General features: G+C 42.7%; 1 protein-coding gene across 5 annotated transcripts; it reads right to left on the bottom strand.

Moving 5' to 3' along the window:
• On the bottom strand, positions 1-23,371 carry GORASP1 (golgi reassembly stacking protein 1). Of its 5 annotated transcripts, XM_026718483.2 has the most exons (10): positions 23,181-23,371; positions 22,729-22,799; positions 20,068-20,148; positions 15,208-15,411; positions 11,092-11,178; positions 9,605-9,735; positions 7,924-8,062; positions 5,510-5,660; positions 4,672-4,821; positions 1-2,205 (listed from the first exon to the last, which is right to left on the bottom strand). In XM_026718483.2, the coding sequence occupies exons 4-10, from the start codon at positions 15,325-15,327 to the stop codon at positions 1,961-1,963; spliced, it is 1,023 nt and encodes a 340-aa protein (XP_026574268.2). In that variant the 5' UTR covers positions 15,328-15,411; positions 20,068-20,148; positions 22,729-22,799; positions 23,181-23,371; the 3' UTR covers positions 1-1,960. The 5 variants fall into 5 exon arrangements, with proteins under 5 accessions (XP_026574268.2, XP_087771794.1, XP_026574264.2 ...); XM_087915668.1 differs by lacking the exon at positions 22,729-22,799 and having other exon boundaries at positions 22,862-23,371; XM_026718479.2 differs by lacking the exon at positions 22,729-22,799.

Genomic DNA, 23,371 nt, shown 5'->3' with positions numbered 1-23,371 from the left:
TTTAAGCAAATTGTACTTTTATTTTGTTCAGCTTGCCTTTATATGGGCCTGCTACTGTCAAAACGTCTTAACTTAGGACTAGTTTCACAAGATATTTGAGACAATACGCATTCCACTGTAAATCATTGCAAGACTTTTAGTAGCTGACAACGTACCAAGTTAAAGAAATTCTAAAAACAACAATAAAATGGCTTCAAATTAGAATAAATCTCTCTTAAAAACAAAGATGGGCAACTTTTGCAATCTTTAAAAATAAAGTTTAGACACAACTGACCAAAAATGATCTTTGAAAGCCCAATCCTCTCAACCTCGACCACTTTTAAGGTATGGGGACATCAACTCCCAGAATTCTCCAGCCGGTCTCTGCTGGCTAGGGAATACGGGGAGATAGAAATCCACACTTCTTAAAAGTGTCTGAGGTTGAGAAGCACCTGATTTAGTGTTTGCTCCAATTTGCTCCATTATTCACATTAGAAGCAATCTTGCTCTTTTTTTTTTTTCATATAAGCAGAAAAGAATGCTTCCACTTTTAAGAGGCACCACTGCATTAACAAGATGGCCAGTTGTTTGCTTGGTAGCATGCACCTCAAATTAAATATTATTTAGTGCCATTGTACTAACCTCTCACCAGACATAACAGTGGCTTGTAACAGTAATCACCCAAGCCTCTGTCACAGCATGAAGCAACAGCTCTTAATTTAGAACAGAAATTAAGAACCCTACATTGCTAATGTCCTTTGATTCTTCAATTACTATTCCTAGAGAGTTTTTGTGGGGTTGTATATAAACTTTCTGCAGCAACGAATAATGATTATAACTCTCTAGGGTGAAACATAAAACAGAGGTTAGGGGAAATTCCCAGTCCAATGTACTTCCATAATGAGATTGCATTTTTTTATATGTGGACACCTCTCTTACTGAAACTCTTTGGGATCTTGCATTGGGATCTTAATTCTTCTCACATGTTTCAGAAAGCTTTGAGGGCAGATCAGAGGCTCAAACGGCTCAAAGAAGATTAAAACAGGTTGGTTTTTGTTATGGGTTAGGTGGGATTTTAGAGTAAAAGATCAAGGTATTCTTCCTATTAAAATTCTAAGTTAAAACTTTTCAAATAAAATCACCTGAAGGCAAATTAATGGGATAGGAGACAGAGGTAACGATGTAACAAGTTTGCAGCTTAAAAGCCTTACCTTAAGGCAGGGATGAGCAACTAAGGAAGCCATACAACAGGTGGCCTTCAATTCCCAGAATTCTGGGAGTTGGAAGTCCACGCTTACTATAAGGAGTTTTTCTGCATTTCTTATCAGCTGCCCTCGGCTAAGAGTCTTACCGTAAGGCAGGAGTGGGCAACTATGGCAACTTTACGACATGTGGGCTTCAACTCCCAAAACTGCTGAGCCGCCTGGCTCAGGAATTCTGGGAGTTGAACTATAAGTTTTCCTGCATTTCTTATCAGCTGTGCTCGGGAACAAATGCTTCCAGGACGTCTTCCTGTTCCCTTCCAGCCCTTTATAGCAATGGAGGGGAGGGGAAGGGAATTTGGGAAGGAGATATAGAGCAAAATAGGTGCGTTAAGCCAAAGGAGCTTAAGGCCCCCCTTTTTTAAGATTTAAAAACTCAAAAAACAGTCTGAAAAGCCAACACCAATTCCTACTTATCTGGTGCAGCTGGTATTGCTCAAAGAGCCCTTCCTTTTTTAAAATGTCTGAGCAGCTAGAGACAAGCTCTTTTAAAAAGAAAAAAAAAAAGAATTACGTTTCTAAACTCCCGATCATTAGTGTTACCACTAAGCAGAACTAACATGGGTGTACAGGCTCCAAAGTCAATAGTGTGATCGAAGGAAGGTGAATTCTACCGCGATCCAGAAACCAAATCAAAGGTTTCTGCAGCGCATAAAACCAGCACTTTTCTGGTGCCAGTGGCTTCAAAGCCCCAAAGGTGAAACATGTCCTCTGAAAAGCTAGGCCTCTTTGGTTTCATCAATCAATTCCTGGGTACTTTTGTCACTGCCGTCTGTTTTGGGGTTCTCAACCCCACTTAGGTGTCGGACAGTTTCCTGAGCATCGGCATCCAGTCCAGGTGACACGTCCATAGGAAGGGCTGGTGGAGGAGACACGGAAGGGCTTCCCTCGAGGAATTCGGGGTGAGAGCTCCCGTCTGCTTGAAGAGATACCGATTCTTCTGAGAACGGAAGAGAGGCCCGGTCTGAAAACAGACAAACAAGCAAACGTTTGTAGTACAGGTAGTCCTCGACGTACAATGAACAGTTCATTTAATGACTGCTCCAAGTTACAACTGCACTGAAAAAAGTGACTTATAACCATTTTTCACACTTAAGACCATTGCAGCATCCCCATGGTCACGTGATCAGAATTTAGACACTTGGCAACTGATTCACATTTATGACCATGGCAATATCCCGGGGTCATGTCATCCCCTTCTGACAAGCAAATTCAATGGGGGAAGCCAGATTCACTTTACAACCATACTACTAACTTAACAACTACAATAATGATTCACTTAACAATTGTGGCAAGAAATAAGGCAAAGATCAGTTAATGATCTCACTTAGCAATAGAAATTTGTGGTCATAAGTGGAAGACTAACTATATTTACGAAGGACAGTGGGCACAGATCTTGCTGATATTTGAAAAAAGAAATGGCATGAACTTTCCTGAAACAAAATGCTCATGTTTAGTAAGGATATTGTCTCCCAAATACTTTTCCATTCTGACATATCACTTTCAAGGCAGTTCTCTCTCCCTCTCTCTTTGTGCCCACATAGGGATTCCAGACTAATTCCCCGTTTGACTCCTCTCCCTAGCTCGGCCAGTCTCTGTCCAAAATGCAGATTATTTATTACAGTGTTTCCCAACCTTAGCCGTTTTAAGATGTATTTCAACTCAGAATGCTGATTGAGGTATTCTGGGAGTCAAAATCCCCTCACCCTAAAATGCCCAAGGTTAAGAAGCATCAATATATTTTATGGATATTAAATGTTCAAATTGGTTACCATTTTCTTCTAAAATTCATTTGGCGTAGGGCTTTTGAACATTTCTAAGTACATTGACTTTTTTTTCCTGAAAATAATAATAATAAAACATGCTGATTGGCCTATAGGGCTGGGTTTTGGTACTTCCTCTGTATTAAACATTCATTAATGCACACATACACATTCATTATATAAATATTAAACTGTTGGCACACATGCTTTCAGAATATTCATGAAGGTATTTTTTTAACCAGGTTACAGATAGCTCACGACCACAGCTGAGCCCAGAATTTCTGTTGCTAAAGTGAAACATTTGTTCAGTGAATTTTGTCCCATTTTATGACCTTTCTTGCTGTAAAGTGAATCACTGCAGTTGTTAGTAACACGGTTAAGTGAATCTGCCTTCCTCATTGACTTTGCTCGCCAAAAGGTTGCAAAAGGGGATCACATGACCCCCCAGGGACATTGCGACCATCATAAATGTGAAATCAGTTACCAAGCATCTTGAGATGCTACAACGGTCGTAAGTATGAGAAATGGTCATAAGTTATTTTCTTCAGTGCCGTTGTAACTTTGGTCATTAAATGAAGTGTTTCTAATTCGAGAACTACCTGTATTTTGACAGAGAACTCATCCCTGGGTGAGGATACATATGACTGGCTAATGAATTTTAGCCACCATAATTCTCCATAAAGTTTATAAAGTTGTTCAGACATTTTCATCTGCAGTGCCTGTTTAGATAATGTCTGCCCTACGAGGTAAGGAAGGGGGAGAAACAAGTAAGTTTAGTAAAATCTATCCAATATTGCATTTTATTCATTACGGTGGAAAGACTTCAAGTCTTTTAAGATGCTACAAAAAAGCATTTTTATCTTGAAATACTAAAATTACAGCCTTTGGCTGGTCTCAAAAATCTAGCCATAGTATGTGTAGTTACTATTTAGATAGGAGAGCACCAAGAAATCCTAGAGCAGTAAGGGAAGGTAGATTGGGGATTTGAAAGAAAATACTAGGGAAAAAAAGTAATGAAAAAACACATCTATATTGCTGCTAAGCAGTTGAGCTTGAAGGAGTTGTTTTTTTAGATAGTCAACTCTTACAACCATCTGTTTAGAGACTGTACAAGGCTACTGAAAAAAATGACTTAAAACTCACACAATTGTTGCTGGGATCAAAATTTTGGCACTTGCATTTTTTTATGGCGGTCGCAGCATCCTGTGATTCACCATTTACAACCTTCCCAGCCAGCTTTCAACAAGCAAAGTCAATGGGGGAATCCAGATTCACTTAACAACCATGTGATTCACTTAACAATTGTAGCAATTTGTTTAATCACCACAGTACAAACTCATTTAACAACCGCCTTCCTTAAACAACAGAAATTCTGGTCCCGACTCTGATCATAAGGACTACCAGTATTTTGGATATGCCAAAAATCCTAATTCTCTTTATGATTCAAGCGGATGTGATTATTTCTTGGTGATTTGCCGTTATTGATTTTTATACCACTCTAATCTTACAGCTCCCGTGCAATTTCCACAACAATATTTACATTATAAATGTTCACAGGGGAGAAATAAAAGCAGAAACAAGAAATAAATCACCACAGTGATAAAGTATGTAGCATGGGCCTTCCACCTTTTATCTTTTCAGGCCAAACGGCTTCTAACTCTGCTTACCAAAATATGAAGGAGTTTCACTATGTGTGGATAAGCTTCCAGAAGCTTCCAGGACCTCTGATAAGGTGGCAGAAGGGGAGGAAGGCACGTGGGCTGTTTTTACTAAGTCAATTAATTCAGAAAAAGAAGCTCCAGACATATCTATAAAATCTGCAGGGAGAAAAAAAGACGAAAGGAAAGAAAGAAAAACAAAAATATGCCTGACCAAACTATCAGACAAGCTAACCAGAACCAAAACAATTTTAACAGCACAGAGAACATTCTGGTTTCCCCTTTGATACAACAGAACTGAACATCAGGGAGATATACCGCTAGTGCTGTGGTTTCTTGACTTGTACGAATGAGTGTGGGCCATCCTGGTTTATTTTACTCAGTCAGTGTGTAAATATAAGTGACTTAAGAGTCTTCTGGAACCATGCTACCCTGCTATACCAAGGTAAGAGTGAGGAGGGCTGATTTCATACATCTCGGACCTGGGATTGGAAGATGCTTAGAAAATTCTCGGTCATTAAAAGAGGACATGGGTGTGAAGATGTAGAGGAAAGGGTTCTGCAAGGAAAAGAATCAGAAAGCTGACCAAACAAGCCTTTGCAGTGATAAATGTTCCCACTGCATTCCTACACACGTATTTGTTCTCTGCAGGAAAAATGCCTTGCGCATTTTGTCTAGTAGTCAGAGGCCAAGAAATTCAGCTCGTACATCTGCAGACGTTGCCCTGATGTGAAGCATCTTCTGCGGTGCTTTGCCCAACCCGCTATCCTCTTGAGGCGCTGGGCCACAACTCCCTTAAATGTCAGCATGGGTGGGAAAATAAGTAAAAGGAGAGATTCTGAATTACCTGGATCCATGACTCTCTGGACAGGAGGAGGAGGAGGAGCAGGAGGAAGGTGCAGGGAATTTTCTAAGGAATAGGCAGTCACGCTTTGATTGGAGATGTGGCCCAAACTCTCGGTTTCTTCGGTTTTGGAGTGAGGTGCCATCAAGGAAGCCTAAAATAAAAGAATCCATTTTGACCGCCTGGGGGACGACCTGGCCCCGCTGCCATTCAGGTGCCTCCTAGGCAGCTTCTTGCTCTGCCGAACAACACAGGTGGCTGGCCGAATTCCCAGATTATTCTTCAGGTTCAATTTGGCCAATCAAATGCATTACTGATTAGATTTTACATCCTACCTTCCCTTCAAGAGCTCTTCAAGATGTTGGGTGGAGCACTCCTGTTTTCCTCCACAACAACTCTGTGGGGTAGGCTGGACTGAATGAGAGCGCAACTGGCCCAGACTTCTCTGGTGGTCTGGAGAACTGAACTTAAGCCCCCAAGTTCCTAGTCCAGCATCTTAATTTCATATGGGACTAACCTTTATTTAAGAAATTACTGGTTTAAAATGATAGTACAGGTAGTCCTCTACTTATGACCACAATTGAGTCCAAAATTTCTGTTGCTAAGCGAGACATTTGTTAAATTGAGCTTTGCCTCATTTTATGACCTTTCTTGCCACAATTGTTAAGTGAATCACTGCAGTTGATAAGTTAGCAATCTGATTTTAAGTGAACGTGGCTCCCCTTGTCAGAAGGTCGCAAAAGGGGATAAAGTGACCTTGGGACACTGCAACCGTCTTAAACATGAGTCAGTTACGAAGCGTCCAAATTTTCATCATGCAACCAAGGAGATGCTGCAATGGTCATATGTACTAAAGAAGGTCATAAGTAACTTTTTTCAGTTCCGTTGTAAACTCAATCACTAAACCAGGGGTGGGCAAACTTTTTGGCTCGGGGCCTCCACCACCTGGTGTCGAAATGCCTGTCATTACAAGTCAAAATCAAATGAATGCAATCATTCAATCATTCACATCAAATCTTAATTCTGTACCAATCTTCGGCAGGCCGGATCAAAAAGACCAACGGGCCGGATGTGGCCTGCGGGCCGTAGTTTGCCCACCCCTGCACTAAACAAACTTGTTAAGTCGAGGACTATCTCTAATTGGGACAGGGAATTCCCAATTAGGGAGTCCCAAGATGAAAACCTTTTCTGCTTTATATTAAGCGAAGACTACCTGTACTGTGGCACGGTAGGGGTATTATTTGCCAGAAAAAGAAAGAAGATGGAATTACACGGACTCTTCTCTTTCAGAAGGAACTACGACTGAAACTTGGATGGGCCGCATTTTTTCCCCCCAGGCTGGAGGTAGATACCCTTTTAGTGCCTTTTTCCTCACAGTCAAAGGTCCTGGAAGCAGGGCAATAATTCAAGGGCATCATTAGAAGGACAGGACCAGAATAGCAACAGCAATAACATTTAGACATATGTATCCCGCTACAGCGCTTTTACAGCCCTCTCAGAGTCAGCCTCTTGCCCCCAACAATCTGGGTCCTCATTTTACCCACCTCGGAAGGATGGAAGGCTGAGTCAACCTTCAACTGGGGAGAATCAAACTTCTTGCAGTCAGCAGAATTAGCCTGCAATACTACCTTCTAATCACTGCACCACCACAGCTCTTAGTGGTGGCTGGGAATACAAAATAACACAGTTGGAAAGGACCTTGCAGGTCATCTTATACAACCCCCTATAGACTATATACCATTTCAGACAAATGGCTGCCCAAATCTCTTTTTAAAAACTTCCAGTGTTGGAGAATTCACAACTTCTGGAGGCAAGTTGTTCCACCGATTAATTATTCTCCCTGTCAGGGAATTTCTCCTTAGCTCTAGGTTGGATCTCCCCATGATTAATTTCCACCCATTGCTTCCTGTCCTGCGCTCAGGTGCTTTGGAGAATAGCTTGACTCCCTCTTCTTTGGAGCAGCGCCTGAGATACTGGAATGCTGCTATCCTGTCTCCCTTAGTCCTTCTCTTCACTAGACTAGAGATACCCAATTCCTGCAACTGTTCTTCATATGTTTTAGCCTCCAGTCCCCTAATCTTTTTGCTCTTTTCTGCACTTTTCATAGTCTTCCTTTGTATCTCGGTGACCAAAATTGGATGCAGTATTCCCTGTGTAGTCTTACCAAAGAAGCATAAAGCACTTGACCAGAATATTTTGACTTCTTAAAATAACTCAGGCTAAGCAAGGAAGGGGGCAAACGAAATAAGATATCAGAAATTTAATGCATCCATCTTATACCACAGCTCTTTGGCTACCAACCTCCACATTTCAGCAGCAAGAACTGAAGAGGCCTGTGATACCCGCCTCCAGCTATAAATTTGGTCGCCAGGTGTACAGGAGTTAATTAAGCCATGTCCAGAATGAAACCTCCTTACCTCCATGTAGCCATTAGCTGGGGATTCGATCAGTGAGTCTCCAGAGGGCAAAAAAGAAGAGACCTCAGCCGCTCTCTTTGGGGCAGCAGCCTGTGTGGGAATTCGGTGCAGGTAGCCATATCCAATGCCACATCCTAAGCTGCACAAGAAAGTGAATGTTGTCAGAAACAGGGTGCACACTCTGGTTTTTAAAACGTAACGGGGGGAGCTGCAAACAGAAACCCCACTATTAAGGGAACCTCTACTTTCTGTGTCTTCAAATTGTTATTAATCTATCAGACTATAAAACACAAAGTTAAAATTAAAATAATGGGAAACTGGGGGAAGAAAAGGGGGAAGAGTGAAAGTGTGGGACAGAAGAGAACATAGAAAAAAGGTGGTTTTTTTAGCACACTGCAAAATATTACAGCCTCAACTTTTTACTTTTCCACAATAATATGTACAGATAGTCCTTGATTTACAACAGTTCATTTAGTGACCATTCAAAGTTACAGCGGCACTGAAAAATGTGACTTAAGGCTGTTTTTCACACTTACGACCATTGCAGCATCCCCAAGGTTACATGATCAAAATCTACCGCTTGGCAACCGATTTATATTTATGACGGTTGCAGTGTCTCGGGGTTATGCAATCCCTTTTTGTGACCTTCTAACAAGTAAAAAGTCAATGGGGGAGCCAGAGCCAGATTCACTAACTTAACAACTGTAGCAATTCGCTTAATAACTGTGGCAAGAAAGGTAGCAAAATGGGGCAAACTCACTTAACAAATGTTTAACTCAGCAACTGAAATTTGGGGCTTACTTGTGGTTGTAAATCGAGGATTACCTGCACTAGCTATTTGTACAACAACAACAACAACAAATCTATCTAATCAGCAAAACCAAAATTTCATTTTTTCCTTAAATCACAAGCACACAATCCAGAAGTGGTTTCCAAATGAAAACAAAATTAGGTATGTTCTTTTCTTTGAATAAAGCAATCGGTTTAATCATCTCTACTTTTCCCCCTTTGCTGTGGGAAATTATAGGAAAAACCAACTGTTGAGTGATTTGCAAAGTGCTACTATGTCTTTGCCCCACAGACTGACTCTGAAGGAAAAAAGTAAGATCCTATACCCGTAATGGTGAACTGCCATTTATGCTGGCATGCGAGCCGCAGGCAAACTTACCTCACTGCACATGCTGCACCTCACAGCTGATTTTTTTTCCGGGTTAGTTTGAGGTTTGGCCTCCCAGAGGCTTGGGAAAGCCTCAGCAAGGCTTCTCAGACCGAATTATAGGCCCGTTTCATCACTTCCTGTAATACCAGAAGGGACAAAACCGCCTATCATTTGGCCTGAGAAGCCTTGCAGAGGCTTTTTTCCAAGCCTCTGGGAGGTCGAAGAATGCCTCAAACCAACCAAAAAATCAGTTGTGAGGTGCAGTGCAGGTAAGCGGGTGGGGACTGCGCGTGCATGCAGGGGGTGTGCAGAGGGGGCGCGCACATTGCATTCCTGGGTGCTGGGCCCGCGAGCACGGGTGTGCTGGCACTCGCAATTTTGGGCACAGGAGCCCAAAATGGTCTGAAGGCAACCTATTTCACTGGTTAATATCAGGAAATTTCTCCTTAATTCCAGGTTGCTTCTCTCCTTGTTTCGTTTCCATCCACCGATCCCTTGTTCTGCCTTCCGGTGCTTTCATACCTTCCTTCGCCACCCCAGGCTCCGTTGGGCGTTACAAAAACCTCTCGGCAGGAATCCGTTTCCGTGTTGTAGACCACCAGCTTCAGAGGCTTTCCCTCATGGGAATCAATCAAGGAGAAGAAATCTTCAGACTGCACGAAAGAGAGATCCGTCATTCAGAGTCTGCAGCAAACATGCCACCCTGGTTGGGTTCCCTTTCCTTGCCTGGACCCAGCAGGATGCTGGCTCCCTGGGCTCCATCGTTACGGGGCGAAAGATCATTATAATTTTTCTGTTCTGTCTTTTGATCGCTGGCTGAATATAAAGACAGACAGACATATTCCACAAAGGCTTCCATACAAAGTTTCTTTATTGGTTCACAAGGCATTCTCAAGCTGTAACTCACGGTTATGTCGAGATTCATCTAATGTCTAGCTATTTGAAACAGCTGACTTCATAGTGTAAAATTATAGTGATCTTTCATCCCATAACGATGGAGCAGAGGGAGCCAGCATGCTGCTGGGTCCGGGCCAGGAACCAAGGGTCAATTTAGTGACCAATCAGGATTACAGATGTGACCACATGACATGGACTACATTTCCCATGATGCCTTAATTACATTTACCATGATGCATTCCCCTAAGGGGACAGCTCCCAATTCCCACTTAACTATCCCAATTCCGAATTAACTATATACTGTCTGGAGCACACTTCCCATTTATACCACCACCAGCCGCCCAGTTTCTGGAATAAAGCATTAGGGGAGAGGATTTACAGCCTGTTCTTTGATCAGGGAGACACCCCCCGCAGCCACCACCCCCCGCCCCCGGTCATCAATGGATAAATTGGTTTTCCAGCACAATGAAGGAACAAGTCAAGATCATTGGGGTCCCTTTCAATTCCACTTCTTAAAAGGCTCAATCATGGCAACTGGGCCACAGTTTATTAAAACTGAGGCGTTTCGTTACTCATCTAAGTAACTTCTTCAGTCAAAATGAGAATTTGGATAGGCAGAGAGAGAGTCAGAGAGCTGTTGGAAAGAACTTAACTCTTGCCATACAGATCACAGGGAGGTTTCTCCCCAAAATGAAAAGAACATGTAAATGGAGATTTAATCATCCAGGCCTTAAAGCATATTAAAAAGTAAAATCATGGTAACCGGACCAAAGTTTATTAAAACTGAGACGTTTAGAAGTCATTTGGATGAGTAACAAAATGTCTCAGTTTTAATAAAGTTTGGTCCAGTTGCCATGACGTAGCCTTTTAAGATACTTTTGGCCTGAATCTTCGAAACTTCATTTGCATGTTTCAATTCCAGTTTTAGGATGCCGTGCTCTCCATGCCATCCTTGGAAAACGCCTCAAAATATAGCAAAACACAATAATGCCACGTTCTTCAACCCTGCAAGCACAGAACAAAGCCTAGGAAATATTCACAGCCATCACCACTGAAGACCAATCTCCCCTGACTTCACTTCGGAGTCAGTTATAATCCTTCTGGATCTTTACCTCGTGGAGTATCTGATCCGATCCAATTATATAATCAGAATGGGGCTTCAGGCCGGCTAAGGCTGCCGGAGAAGCTGGCTCCACATCCTAGACAAGAGGAAAAGACCACGGTTAGGGCTACAGGTGATGTTACTCAAGCCTATTCAGCAAAGCCAGTGGGGAAAAGCCCTTTAATTCAGTGCTTCGTAAACCTTTTTGAGAGATGCGCATGAGTGGGGAGGGTCTTGACTCCTTTTGCACAACTACCCACAAAAGTCCCAGCTGTTTTCCTGGCACGGTTTTGGAACTGGTTTGCTATGGCTTTCTTAGGACTGAGAGGAGGGAGGAACTGCCACAAAGCTAACCACGTCTAAGGCAGGATGAGAATTCACCATTTTCTGGTTTCTAATCAGATTTTATTTATGTCTCTCCCACCTTTGTTATTTTTGTAACTCAAGTTGGCCAGCGTACATAGTCCTCTTTCCTCCATCTATTTCCCCCAATACCATGTCAGTGAGTTCGCTAAGATGAGTGACTCACCCAGCCAGCTCTCATGGCTAAGGACAGAGGGGAACTCAGGCGTCTGCCAGTTTATAGCCTAATGCCTCAGCCGCTGCACCCAACTATTCCGAGGAAATCTCATGAACTATCAGATAAGTAGATGGATCAATGGTGGGTTTTTTTTGTTTTTTTTTTGGGGGGATACTTGTTCCTCATTTTAAATATGGTGTAATGAAAAAGTTCCTTGCATTTCTGTTTTTCCATCAAAAAAGTTCTACCCTATGTTAAGGATGCAAATGTTTCTATTCTAATTAAGTATGGTTGCATTCTGTAATATGCAACAGATCTTTTTCTCCTGCAAATTGACTTTTCTAGTGCAGATTAATTGCAGGAATTAACTTATTAACAAATAATTTTTAATTCTATCCAAGATAGAGGTGGCAGAACTGAGGGCACAAAAGAGCAGTACATGTGCTTTGGCCAGGCACCAGGAACATCTAAGTGGTGCTCCACCTAAACAAAATAATATCTTCTAATACACTTAACTGGCAAAGCAAGCAAATTAGTGTGCGAAAAGCTCCTAAAAGGACAGAGATTTGAAAGCTGCGCCCTAAATCAAAAGGAGGGGCACAGGAGAAACACCACAATTTTCTCAAAAATAGTCTTTCTAAGGTAGCCTCCATCTTATGACCACAGTGGGAGAGTTCAGAATTTGTTGTTAAATGATGACATTAAATCACATCTGTTTTTCCAGCCTTTCTTACCATGGTCATTAAGTGAATCTGTTTTCCTCCCACTGCCTTCACTCATCGGAAACCCCCTGGCAAGGTTGCAAATGGGGATCATGTGCTAGTGGCCAAGCGCCTGAATATTGATCACGAGACGGTGTAGGGTCATGCGAGAACTGGTCATAGGTCACTTTTTTCAGCGCTGTTGTAACCTTCAAAAGGTTATTAAAATGAGTGAGTCATAAGTCGAGGACCACTTGTAAAGTTCTAAGTGAAGTTCTCAAGCTAGACTCATCCTAACTCCATGGGAAGGCCATGTTTTTTTTCCCTCTGGGAGCAACACAGTGGCTTTCCTTCCTGTCCAGCTGACATGACTGGTTTTCTCTACTGACCTTGCAAAGTATTCCAGATCAGCCAAGGGCAGCTGGGTTATTCCCAGGCATTCTGAGAGTTGCAGTCCACACAGCTTAAAGTTGCTGCGGTTGGGCTGGCAACATTGATCCAGAAGATGTAGCTGATACAAAATGCAGCTGTGCTGGGTTTATACCTTGGGCTCTTGAGCTGCCCTCGATCCTTTCGAGGGTTCAATTCAAAGTGCTGGTAGTTACATCATAAATAGTTCTCCATGGCACGGGGCCAGCTTATTTGCAGCATCACTTATCCATGTCTACCCATCCCCTCAAGTCTGGCACTAGAGCAGGGGTGGGATTCAAATTTCTTAACCACCGGTTCTGTGGCCTATTTTGTGGGTGTGGCTTGGTGGTCATGTGACTGGGTGGGCATGGCTTGTTGACTGCGTATGGCTTGGTGGTCATGGCTTGTATGTAAATATTATATTTATGTAAATATTGATTTTTTTATATAAAAGAGCAACTTTTATCCAAAAGCAAGCAAAGCAGGCAGGCAGACTGAGTTGCTCACAGAACCATGGATTAACTTAGAGATCTATCAATCTGCAATCGGCTACCTGAGTCTGCACTGAAAAGTAGAAGCTTCAGTCCTAAGGAAGGTTCGGCTCTGCTTTTAGATTAGCTAGAAAGCAAGAAATCCAAAGACTTCCTGCTTTCTAGCTAATCTAAATCTCCTAGCAGAACAGCTGATGGTCGGGGGAAAAAAAGGAAAAATAGCAACTTACCAAACCAGGCAAGTTGGATGGCTCGCATGCCAGGTAAGGAGTGAGTGACTGGGGGGGAGGGGAGGGCCCAGCCAGTGGAGCGCTTGCTGGTTCTCTGAACTGCAGACAATCGTGGGTGCGGCGTTTGCAAGGAATCATCAGCTGTGCCGCCTGGAGAGCTGACAAGCTCTGTGCTTGAGTGTGCAGTGTTTAAAAATCCTTGTTTCCCGCTTTTTCAACCTCAGCTGTGCCGCACAAAGCAGCTGCAGAGGGAAAAGCAGGGAATAAAGGACAGCCTAGAGCCCGGGCAGGCGGGTAGGCCAAACACTGAACCGGTTTGGTGTCAGCTGCTTTTCCCAGCTACAGGATCAATAGAACCGGGCCAAACCGGTATCATCCCACCACCCCTGCACTAGAGGAATGCTACGGACCCCATCCATTGAAGAACCTTCTAGAACCTCGTCTCCCCCACAGATTATATCAGCCCCGATTTCTGTTGGCCTTTTGAACATCCTTGAAGTCTTGGCTAGCTCGCCGTGCACAGGAGTCGGAGTGTCTGCTCAAGCCTCTGAAATAGTTTTTTGTCTGTACTACACAGGTAGTCCTCAACTTACGACCAAAATTTATGTTGGTGAGAAATTTGTTAAGCGAGTTTTGACCCGTTTCATGACTTTTCTTGCCACACGTTTTAAGCAAATTGCCGCAGTTGTTAAATTAGCAACGTGGTTTTGAAGTGAATCCGGCTTCCCCATTGACTTTGCTTGTCAGAAGGTCGTGAAAGGGGATTGTGCGGCCATGGAACAATACGGCCGTTTCACAGGAACTCAAGGAGCCCTCCCAACCTGTCTAACTCAGATGCACCTTTTGAAGGACCACCTCCCCTTGCTCATTCAAAGCAGGAAGGTGGGATAGATTATGGGTCCCGCCTCGATAATTGATGGGACATAGAAGCAGGGCCTTCTCCGTAGTGGCTCCCTCCCTTTGGAACGTCCTTCCCAAGGCAATAAAGCTGGCCTCATCCTTGTTATTCTTCCGGAAGGCTCCGAAAAAAGGTTCTCTCAGCAGGTCTGAGGATCTCAGCTTGTTTTGGAGCCGATCAAGAGGATTGTATGATTGTGTTTGTCATCGCCAAAGGGCATGGGGATTTCTGGAATTTTCATCTTGTTTGGTCTTTGATGCTATATGCCACCTGGAACCACTGTGAGTGGGGCAGCCACATAAATCTGTCTTGTCTGATTTATATGGCCACCCACTACTCTCAGCGAGCAGCCTACAAACAATAAAAGAAGAATATAAAAAGAATAAAAATAGAATAAAAGAAGAATATTAAAAGAATAAAAACGATAGCACACAACACATAACACTCCACGGCGATAGCAAGCAATTAAACCCGCCACTCGATGAGCTCCATCCCACTCTGGTTTGTTGGCAAAGGCCAGGTCTTCAGGACCTTGTGAAAGAGTGTTAAAATGGGGGCCAGTTTAATCCCTGAGGGGACGAAGTTCCACAGGGAGGGAGCCACCACGGAGAAGGCCCTTCTTCTGGATCCTGCCAGATTAGGAGATGGGACCTGCAGCAATCCCTGCATCCCACTCTGGTAGGCCAGGTAGATGGAGCCGGAAAGAGACGGTCCTTCAGGTAAGCTGCTAATAAACATGCAAGGGGTCTCTTCTTCCGGAAGTGCTTCTCAGCAGCTGAAATCTGATCATCCGGCTGTGACCCGAGATAACAACTAATCAGGACTAGCGATCACAGAAAGCCCAATGCAACACAGGGTTCCACTTTCCCGCTTACCAGCACATGCCAGACGTGTTCATTGGCGCCTTGGAAACTGCAGAACCGCACACTGGCGCCTAGCAGTCCCTGCCCTCCCCACATGTTGCTGGGGATGATCTCCACCTCCCGCACTTTCATCGTTTTTATGTTGTAGACTTCCAGTTTCACAGCTTTCTCAACGTTGGCTTTTAGTAGATCTTTCAGGGTGTCGCCTTCTTTATTCTATATGCAGGGGAGGGGTTAAAAACAAAATCAAAGGCCTTGTATCTGGACGTGGTAGCAAACACGTTAAAATAAAAACCTAGAATGGAAGCATCTGTGGCCATAAAAGGCAGGAAACAGTTTCATTCATTGATTGACTGATTGACTCATTCATTCATTCATTCTAGACGGTGAGCCATTCTTCCAGCTCGGTTCTTTCCAAATCTGGAAAGAAATTTAAACTTAAATTTTACAGTTGTTGATGGAAAGCACGTCCCACTCAACCTACTTCCAGATTAAGTACAGACTTATCACTCATTTGGTGAAGTTACAGAGCCATTGGAAAAAGTGGCGTGATTTGTTTTCACACTTACTGACCACTGCGGCCTCCCCATGGTCACGTGATCAAAATTCAATACTCGCAACTGGCTCATATTTATGACAGTTGGACTAAACTGGGGGTCATGTGATCACCATTTGTAACCTTTCCAGCAGACTTCCAACAAGCAAAGGTAAGCCAGATTAATTTAATGACCGCATGACATTCACTCAATAATTGCAGTGATTTGCGTAACAACTGTGACAAAAAAGGTTGTTAAAATGGGCAGAACTCACTTAACTATCTTGCTTAGCAACAGAAATTCTGGGCTCCAATGTGGTCATGTTGAGGATTAGCTATACTGTAAATTGGTGTAAATTTACTGACCAATTTTATTTGGGATTAGTAAAAAATTAGAGTGGAATGTGGCAATATTAGTATTTATTTTGGTTTGGGAGGTTTGTTTTGTTTAACAGATGTTTGAGGTTCTGAAAAATAAAAGTTAAAATTCTTGAAAATTTATGATGGCAAATCCAGATGTTTATTCATACAAACAGAAGTTGCTGCCTTAAAACAGGATCTGCAGAAGAAAAGTCCAACATTTCTGTCCTGATATTTTTGTTTTTGTTTTTTAAATGCAATGCTTAAGGCATCTTTTGGCCCAAAACATGACTTCTAAGCAAATAGGTCTAGATAAAAATGATAATACAGGTAGTCCTCAACTTACAACAGTTCATTTAGTGACCGTTCAAAGTTACAACAGCACTGAAAAAAATTACTTACGACCGTTTTTCACATTTTGCAACATCCCCGTGATCCTGTGATCAAAATTCAGACAGTTGGCAACTGACTCATATTTATGACGGTTGCAGTGCCCTGGGTGGGTGAGTAGGTGTGTCACGTGATCTCCCTTTTGCGACCTTCTGACAAGCCAACGGGGAAGCCTAATAATTGTGGTACTAACTTCACAACTGCAGAGATTCACTTAACAACGGTGGCAAGAAAAAAATCATAAAATGGGGCAAACTCCACTTAACAAATACCTCAACTTAAAAACTGAAAGTTTGGGCTCAATTGTGGTTGTAAGCCGAGGACTACCTGTACTCAAGATGACAGGCTGCCACGTCGACTAAATGAAATAACAGCTGGAAGTTACCAGCTAGACTTCTTTCTCGTCTCTGTGTGCCTTTGTCAAGCAGCTTCTAATCTGTTGATTATTAACAAGGAGGATTATAACTGGTCAAATATTGAGAGTTGATTTTGGTGACTCAGCAAAGAAGTCAATATCCTCCCTTGTCTTCCTTCCAAAGCTGGGCTAAAAGGGGCAGCGTGATTGTACCAAACAGGTTTGAAAGCTCAAAGATGTTTCAAGCTGAGAAGAGGCGGGACGTGTTCTCACCACATAATCAGGTTGGCATTACAGTAACTGTTGCAGGTGGTGCTTGATTTACAAGCGCTCCTTTAGTGACCAAAGTTACAATAGCACTGGGTGTGTGTGTGTGTCTTATGATAAGTTTTCATACTTACAACCGTTGCAGCACCAGTTATACTTTGGGTGCTTGGCAACTGGCATGTATTTAGAATTGGATTTTGCTTTCTAAAATACATATTTTAAAGAGGGGGGGAAAAAAGCTCTCACCCAATTCAGTTGCGCTTCGATTCCTATTATAGGTAGTCCTCAACTTACAACCATAATCAAGCCCAAAATTAATGTGGCAAAATGAGACATTGGTTAAGTTAATTTCGCTCCATTTTATGCTCTTTCTTACCACAGTTGTTAAGTGAATCACTGCAGATGTTAAGTTAGCAGTCTGGTGGTTAAGTGAATCCAGCTTCCCCAAAGGCTTTGCTTGTCAGAAGGTCACCAAAGTGGATCATTAGGCCCCTGGACACAGCAGCCGTCATAAATATGAGACAACTGCCAAGCACCTGCATTTTGATCACATGATCACGGGGATGCTGCAACGGCCGTAAGTTTGAAAAATGGTCTTAAAGTCACTTTTTCCAGTGCCATTGTAACACTGAACAGTCACTAAACGAACTGTTGTAAGTCAAGGACAACCTGTATCTGGTTTGAAGACAAGCACTGCAACGTCCGCATCAAATCCTTGCGCCTGCATGGAGAAGGGATTGAAAGAGTTGCAAGCCCAACTTTTCCTTCCCCAAGCCGCGTCTGATGGCATGAATCCGTCTCAAAGCTACCAAAAGGGAGGAAGAAGCAATGACTCCAGAACTTCCCCAAAGAGCCACCTACGGCTGCTTATACAGCAACCTCTGCGCACAATTTCCAAGCACGTCAGTCGAAGAGCGTTCTGGCCACCATCTCCCGTTCTGGAAAGCTGATCTAAGAAGCGAACATGCTTGGTTCTTCATGTCATACCCTAAAGCCCTTTTACGACTCGTGGCTCAGGAATTCTGGGTGTCCGTAAGTCATAAAGGGGCCATAACTCCCCACCGTTCCCTAAAGCGATTGGCTAAATTCCTGAGGTTTCTAAAATGCAACTGAGTCAGTGATAAGGGAGGGAGAAGCAGGCTGCACCTGCCAAGGTTGCAATTTGGTCCAAAGACTTCAAGTTGCAAGCTCCTGCTTTACATTCTTTATACCATCCATTCATTCCATATTTGATTTATTATCTGCATTCTTGGCGCGATTTACACAACCATGTATCCATACGGTCAGAATGGAATAACAGAATAACCAAGTTGAAAGGGACCCTGGAGGTCTTCTAGTCCAACCCCGTGCACAGGAAGGAACCCTATACTATTTAAGACAAAAATGTATAATCTCTTTTTGCAAATTTCCAAAGTTGGAGCATCCACAACTTCTGGAGGCAAGTTGTTCCACTGATTAATTGTTCTCACTGTCAGAAAGCTTCTCCTTGGTTCTAGGTTGCTTCTCTCCTTGGTTAGCTTCCACCCATTGCTTCCTGTCCTGCCTTAAAGTGCTTTGGAGAATAATTTGACCAACCTTTTCTTTGTGGAAGCCCCTCAAATATTGGAAAACTGCTATTATGTCACCCCGAATCCTTCTTTTCTTTAAAGTAGACATATCCAAATCCTACAACCATATGTACTTCATGTTTTAGCCTCCAGTTCCCTAATCATGTTTGTTGCTCTTCTCTGCACAATTTCCAGAGTCTCAGCATCTTTTTACATGGTGGTGACTAAAGTTATGGTATTAACACTTCACGTGACCTTGATTCTAGCCCTCTGTTAATGCAGACTGGGATTGTGTTGGCTTTTTTGCAGCTGCAGCACACTGCTGGCTCATATTTAAGTAACTGTCCACTAGGACTCCAAGATCCCTTTCGCAGTTACTACTATTGAATCAGATACCACCTATTCTATATCAGTGCATTTGGTTCTTCTTGCATAAATGTAGAAACTCACTATTTTCATACTCCCTGTTTCTTTTTGCAGTAATAGTATACGGTGATCCTAACTCACTCATTTGCTTATTTGCTGAATTTTCTACTAAAATTTCCAAAAATATAGCAAAGTTCTGCTTGATTGCAAATGTTATCAGAAGACTTCCAAGTTTGATCGTTAAGGTGATTAAGGATACTGAACTGCCATATCTATATCTTTACAGGTAATCCTCAACTTATGACCATAGTTGAGCTCCAGATTTCTGTTACTAAAGAAAGCAACTATTGAGTTTTGCACCACTTTATGACATTTACTGCCATAGTTAAACAAAATCACTGTGGTTATTAAGTGAATCACATGGTCATTAGGCAAATCCAGCCTCCCCCATTGACTTTAGTTGTCAGAAGCTACTGGGAAGGTTACAAATGGTGATCACATGACCTTGGGGCACTCCCGCTGTCGTAAATATGAGTCAGTTGCCAAATACCCAACTTTTGATCATATGACTATGGGGATGCTCAATGGTCATAAGTATAAAAAATGCCCATGTCACATTTTTTCGGTGCCAGTGTAATTGAACAGTCATTAAATGAATGGTTGTCAGCCTACCTGTATTCAGTTTTATTTTATGTTTACCTACAGATTCACAGAATATTATGAATAATACTTCTCTGTAATCTGCTTCTTCTTGTGCAGTTTTTTGGTCTCTTGACCATAATTGGTTAAGACTAAAGGAATCTCATACATAATCCAAACACACAGAGAAAATTTGATGAAGATCTCTATCTATTAAGAGATTTAACAGCAGGAAGCCCAATGGTGGGCATTCCCTGAAAGTGAAAGTTGACTGAAGCAATTTCAAAAATAAAGTCAGCTGAAACATCAATATATATTTGCAAGAACAGCGACACAAGCAAGTGCACACATGCACACACACACGTACATACACACGTACACACAGAAAACACTGGCTTATCTTAGCTATTTACCAGTCTGGTATGTCCTATGGTAAGTATGAAATCAAAGAATGGCTCTAATCCAGCCAGCTGAGCAGGGGAATTTTCCTGAATCTGCAAAAATGGCAAAATTGACACATATACATATATTACACATAAATGAACATCACCATAAGAATGCACTTCCTGAAGAAAGTTGGATGCTTAATGCAAAAAGTGCCTGAAACAAGCATGTGTATAAATTAACCATAAACATCTGTTATAAATAACTGAAGGAGTTTCTTATAATCTGGAGCCCCAAGACTAAAGCTGTTCAGCTCAGCAATTTGGAGAAGATCCATGGCGGCACAGTGGTTAGAATGCAGTACTACAAGTCTAACTCACTGCTCACTGCCAGGAGTTCGATTCTGACCTGTTCAAGGCTGACTCAGCCTTCCATCCTTCTGAGGTTGGTAAAATGAAAACCCAGATTGGGGAGATGGGGAGCAATATGTCGACTCTGTAAATCTTTTACGGAGGACCGCAAAGCACTAGAAAGAGCCATATATGTCTAAGTGCTAGTGCTATTTCCTCGTCCCACAGGCAAGATCCAAGGCAATTAAAAAGGAGGCACGGCCAGGCATCATCTCCTTTCATAGCAAGCTTCTTGGGGAGTTCACAATTTTGAGGTTTTAATTCTTTTGCAAGAAGGATCTCAATTTCTCAGACTTTGGGTTAAACATTCTCCACAGAACTTCCTGCACTGCACTTAGAAATACAGCTTAGTCTCAACATACACCCAGAGAATGCAGTCCTGAATATTTCCTTTAAGTCAAGCTTGACATCTGATGTTTTTGTGTACACATCCAGCAATATGGAAGGGCTTTGACTTTGCTTTATTTCAAAAACCTTAACTTATGAAAGCCACCGAGGAAGGGCAACGTACCCCCCCACAACAAGTTAAACATCTCATACCAAGACCTCGCCCAACACTCTTCCTTTAAAAAAAAAAGAATAAATTACTTCTGCAGTCATGACTCATAACTTCTGCACACAATATTAAAAAGGCACAGCACTAACCTTGCAAAGACAAAGCTTAATCATTCTGACCCACCCAATCTATAGGATTCCAATCATCCCCAACCTATTTGACAGTTGGAATAGATTGAAGAATGAGAAATGTATTCAGAGATACATTTGGTGAGGAAAAGAGTATTAAGGAGACAGTACCCATAAAGCATTATTCCAAACATCCACCAAGGATGGATATTTACCCTAAATATCCATGACTGAAGATATTTTACCTGTGTAGTTGTCTCTGTTGCTACCATATTATCTTTGTCATTTTCTCATCTTTCTCACCTCTCATCTTTCCTACTACTTTCTCCTATTGGTATATTATGATTATAAATTACTGTTTGCATCTTATGATTTATAATTGTATCTTATGATTTATGATCTGTTTTATCACTTTGTTGCTTGAATGTACCCTGAGAGGTTATGTACCAGAGACAAATTCCGTGTGTCCAATCACACTTGGCCAATGTAGAATTCTATTCTATTCCATTTGATTTGATTTTTATTCCACCTTTATAAGTAACTCAAGGTGGCAAATATACACAATACTTCTTCCTCGTTTCTCCACAACAACCACTCTAAAAGAGAGGGACTGGCCCAAAGTCACCCAGCTGGCTTTCTGGCACTCTAACTCCGTCTCCTAATTTTCTCCTAATTTCAACACTTTTAACCACTATACCAAACTGGATATGGTGTGATCCTTCCAAGATATTAACAAGTTTAGTCATGTTTTATTTTCACCAATGCAAAATTCATGCTTCAAGCTGGGATGTATCTTTTAACAAAAATGGCAAAATAGCAAAAAAAAAAAAAAAAGATTAGATTCTACCCACCAAAGATAAACAAGCATACGGCGACAGCTGTTTTAGGGTACAGTTAAGTTCTTTTTATGTCATTTTGGTGAGCTACTTTTTACTATTGCCTTTTGCAAACCGCATTAACATCAGCAAAAATCAACTATGTTCTATAAATTGGCAACATTCCTGCCGACAAAGCAATAGTTACTAATCGGAAGAGCAACAAATTTGAGGTATCAGGTGGCAGGGCAGGTTTTCTGTAACTAAGAACAAAGCTAAATGGCCCTGATTAGGGCTTGCATAGAAAACCAGCAAGGGAATTTCAGCTGGGGGGGCGGGGGGTCAGGCTGGAGTCAGGAAAATATCCTAGAGGGAGGCAATTCTCAAACTCTTCCCTAGAGCTGTCAAGGAAATTACCCAAGTGGCCTTAGGGAAAGCCATTCAGGGGTTTCTGGTCTATCTCATTTCTCCAGCTTTCTTCCTGGAGCAGGTCTCTAAGAGAGTGGAAGTTCCCATTGAGGCTGTGTGATTGCTGCTCTTCTGGGACCCTATTAAGGTGCAGAGCAGGATGAAAATACTTGAAATAAGGACATCAGCCAGCAGTTTGATCTAGCACAAGTCTTCAAACTTGGCTAACATGATTGGAGGAGGAATTCTGGGAGCTGAAGTCCACAAGTCTTAAAGCCGTCATGTTTGAAGACCCCTGGTCCAGTGGTTAAGTCACCAAGCTAAAAAGTAAGAATCCCCGAGTTCAAGTCCTGCCTTAGTCCTTAAAGCCAGGTGGGGTAACCTTGGGCCAGTCACACACACTCTCTCTCTCTCTCTCTCAAGCCCAACTCACCTCACAGGGTTGTTGTTTGTTGTTGTGGGGTAAAATAAAGAGGAGGAAGCCTTGTTGGATATGTCCGCTGCCTTGAGTGACGTATAAAAACAACAAAATAGGAGATAATATATAAAATTACACTCAGCCTCACAGAGGGCACTTTCCACGATCCTTCCCTTCCCAGCTGGTCACTTGTCACCAAGAGATATTAGATGAATGTCCAAAATCCCCATCCACTGGGCGAGAGCAATGGGTACTGGGTAAAAAAAAAGCTTCAGGGGGCTAGCAGTGGCTCATCTCCTGTGCAAGCCGATGCCCTCCCTCCCAGAGAGATTGGACTAATGCTCGTCCTTCCCACCCACTGGCTGGGGATGATGGGCGCTGGAGTCCAGCTTCGATTTCGGACCGGCTACACCCCAGGTGGCCCCGTCTTCACCCTCCGCCGGTCCCTCCGGGGAAACGCTGCTTACCCCGTGCACATGGTAGCCCACGGAGCCCCCATCGGGAACCTCGGAGCTGGAACTCAGCCCCATGGCTGCCCGGTGAGGCCCCAACTCAAGCGCTGGGAGGAGACCCCGACCGCTTCGACGGCTTCTTCGCCGTCTCCATCGCCGCTGGTCGCTAACGACAGAGCCCGTCAGCTTCCAATGCTGCAAACCCT

This window comes from Pseudonaja textilis, chromosome Z, assembly GCF_049901715.1.
Source record: "Pseudonaja textilis isolate UNSWEBS1 chromosome Z, rPseTex1.2, whole genome shotgun sequence".
Taxonomy (NCBI): domain Eukaryota; kingdom Metazoa; phylum Chordata; class Lepidosauria; order Squamata; family Elapidae; genus Pseudonaja; species Pseudonaja textilis.
Note: the sequence above shows the minus strand (reverse complement) of the source record. Positions and strands in the feature narration are given on the sequence as shown.

Excerpts from the sequence above, each read along its gene's own strand:
- GORASP1 (XM_026718479.2), bottom strand. The coding sequence starts at position 23,243 with ATGGGGCTGAGTTCCAGCTCCGAGGTTCCCGATGGGGGCTCCGTGGGC. Across the intron at positions 11,179-15,207 it reads AACACGTCTGGCATGTGCTG|GATGTGGAGCCAGCTTCTCC; the intron begins GTAAGCGGGAAA and ends CCTCTTGTCTAG. Across the intron at positions 2,206-4,671 it reads TGAAACTCCTTCATATTTTG|ACCGGGCCTCTCTTCCGTTC; the intron begins GTAAGCAGAGTT and ends GTCTGTTTTCAG.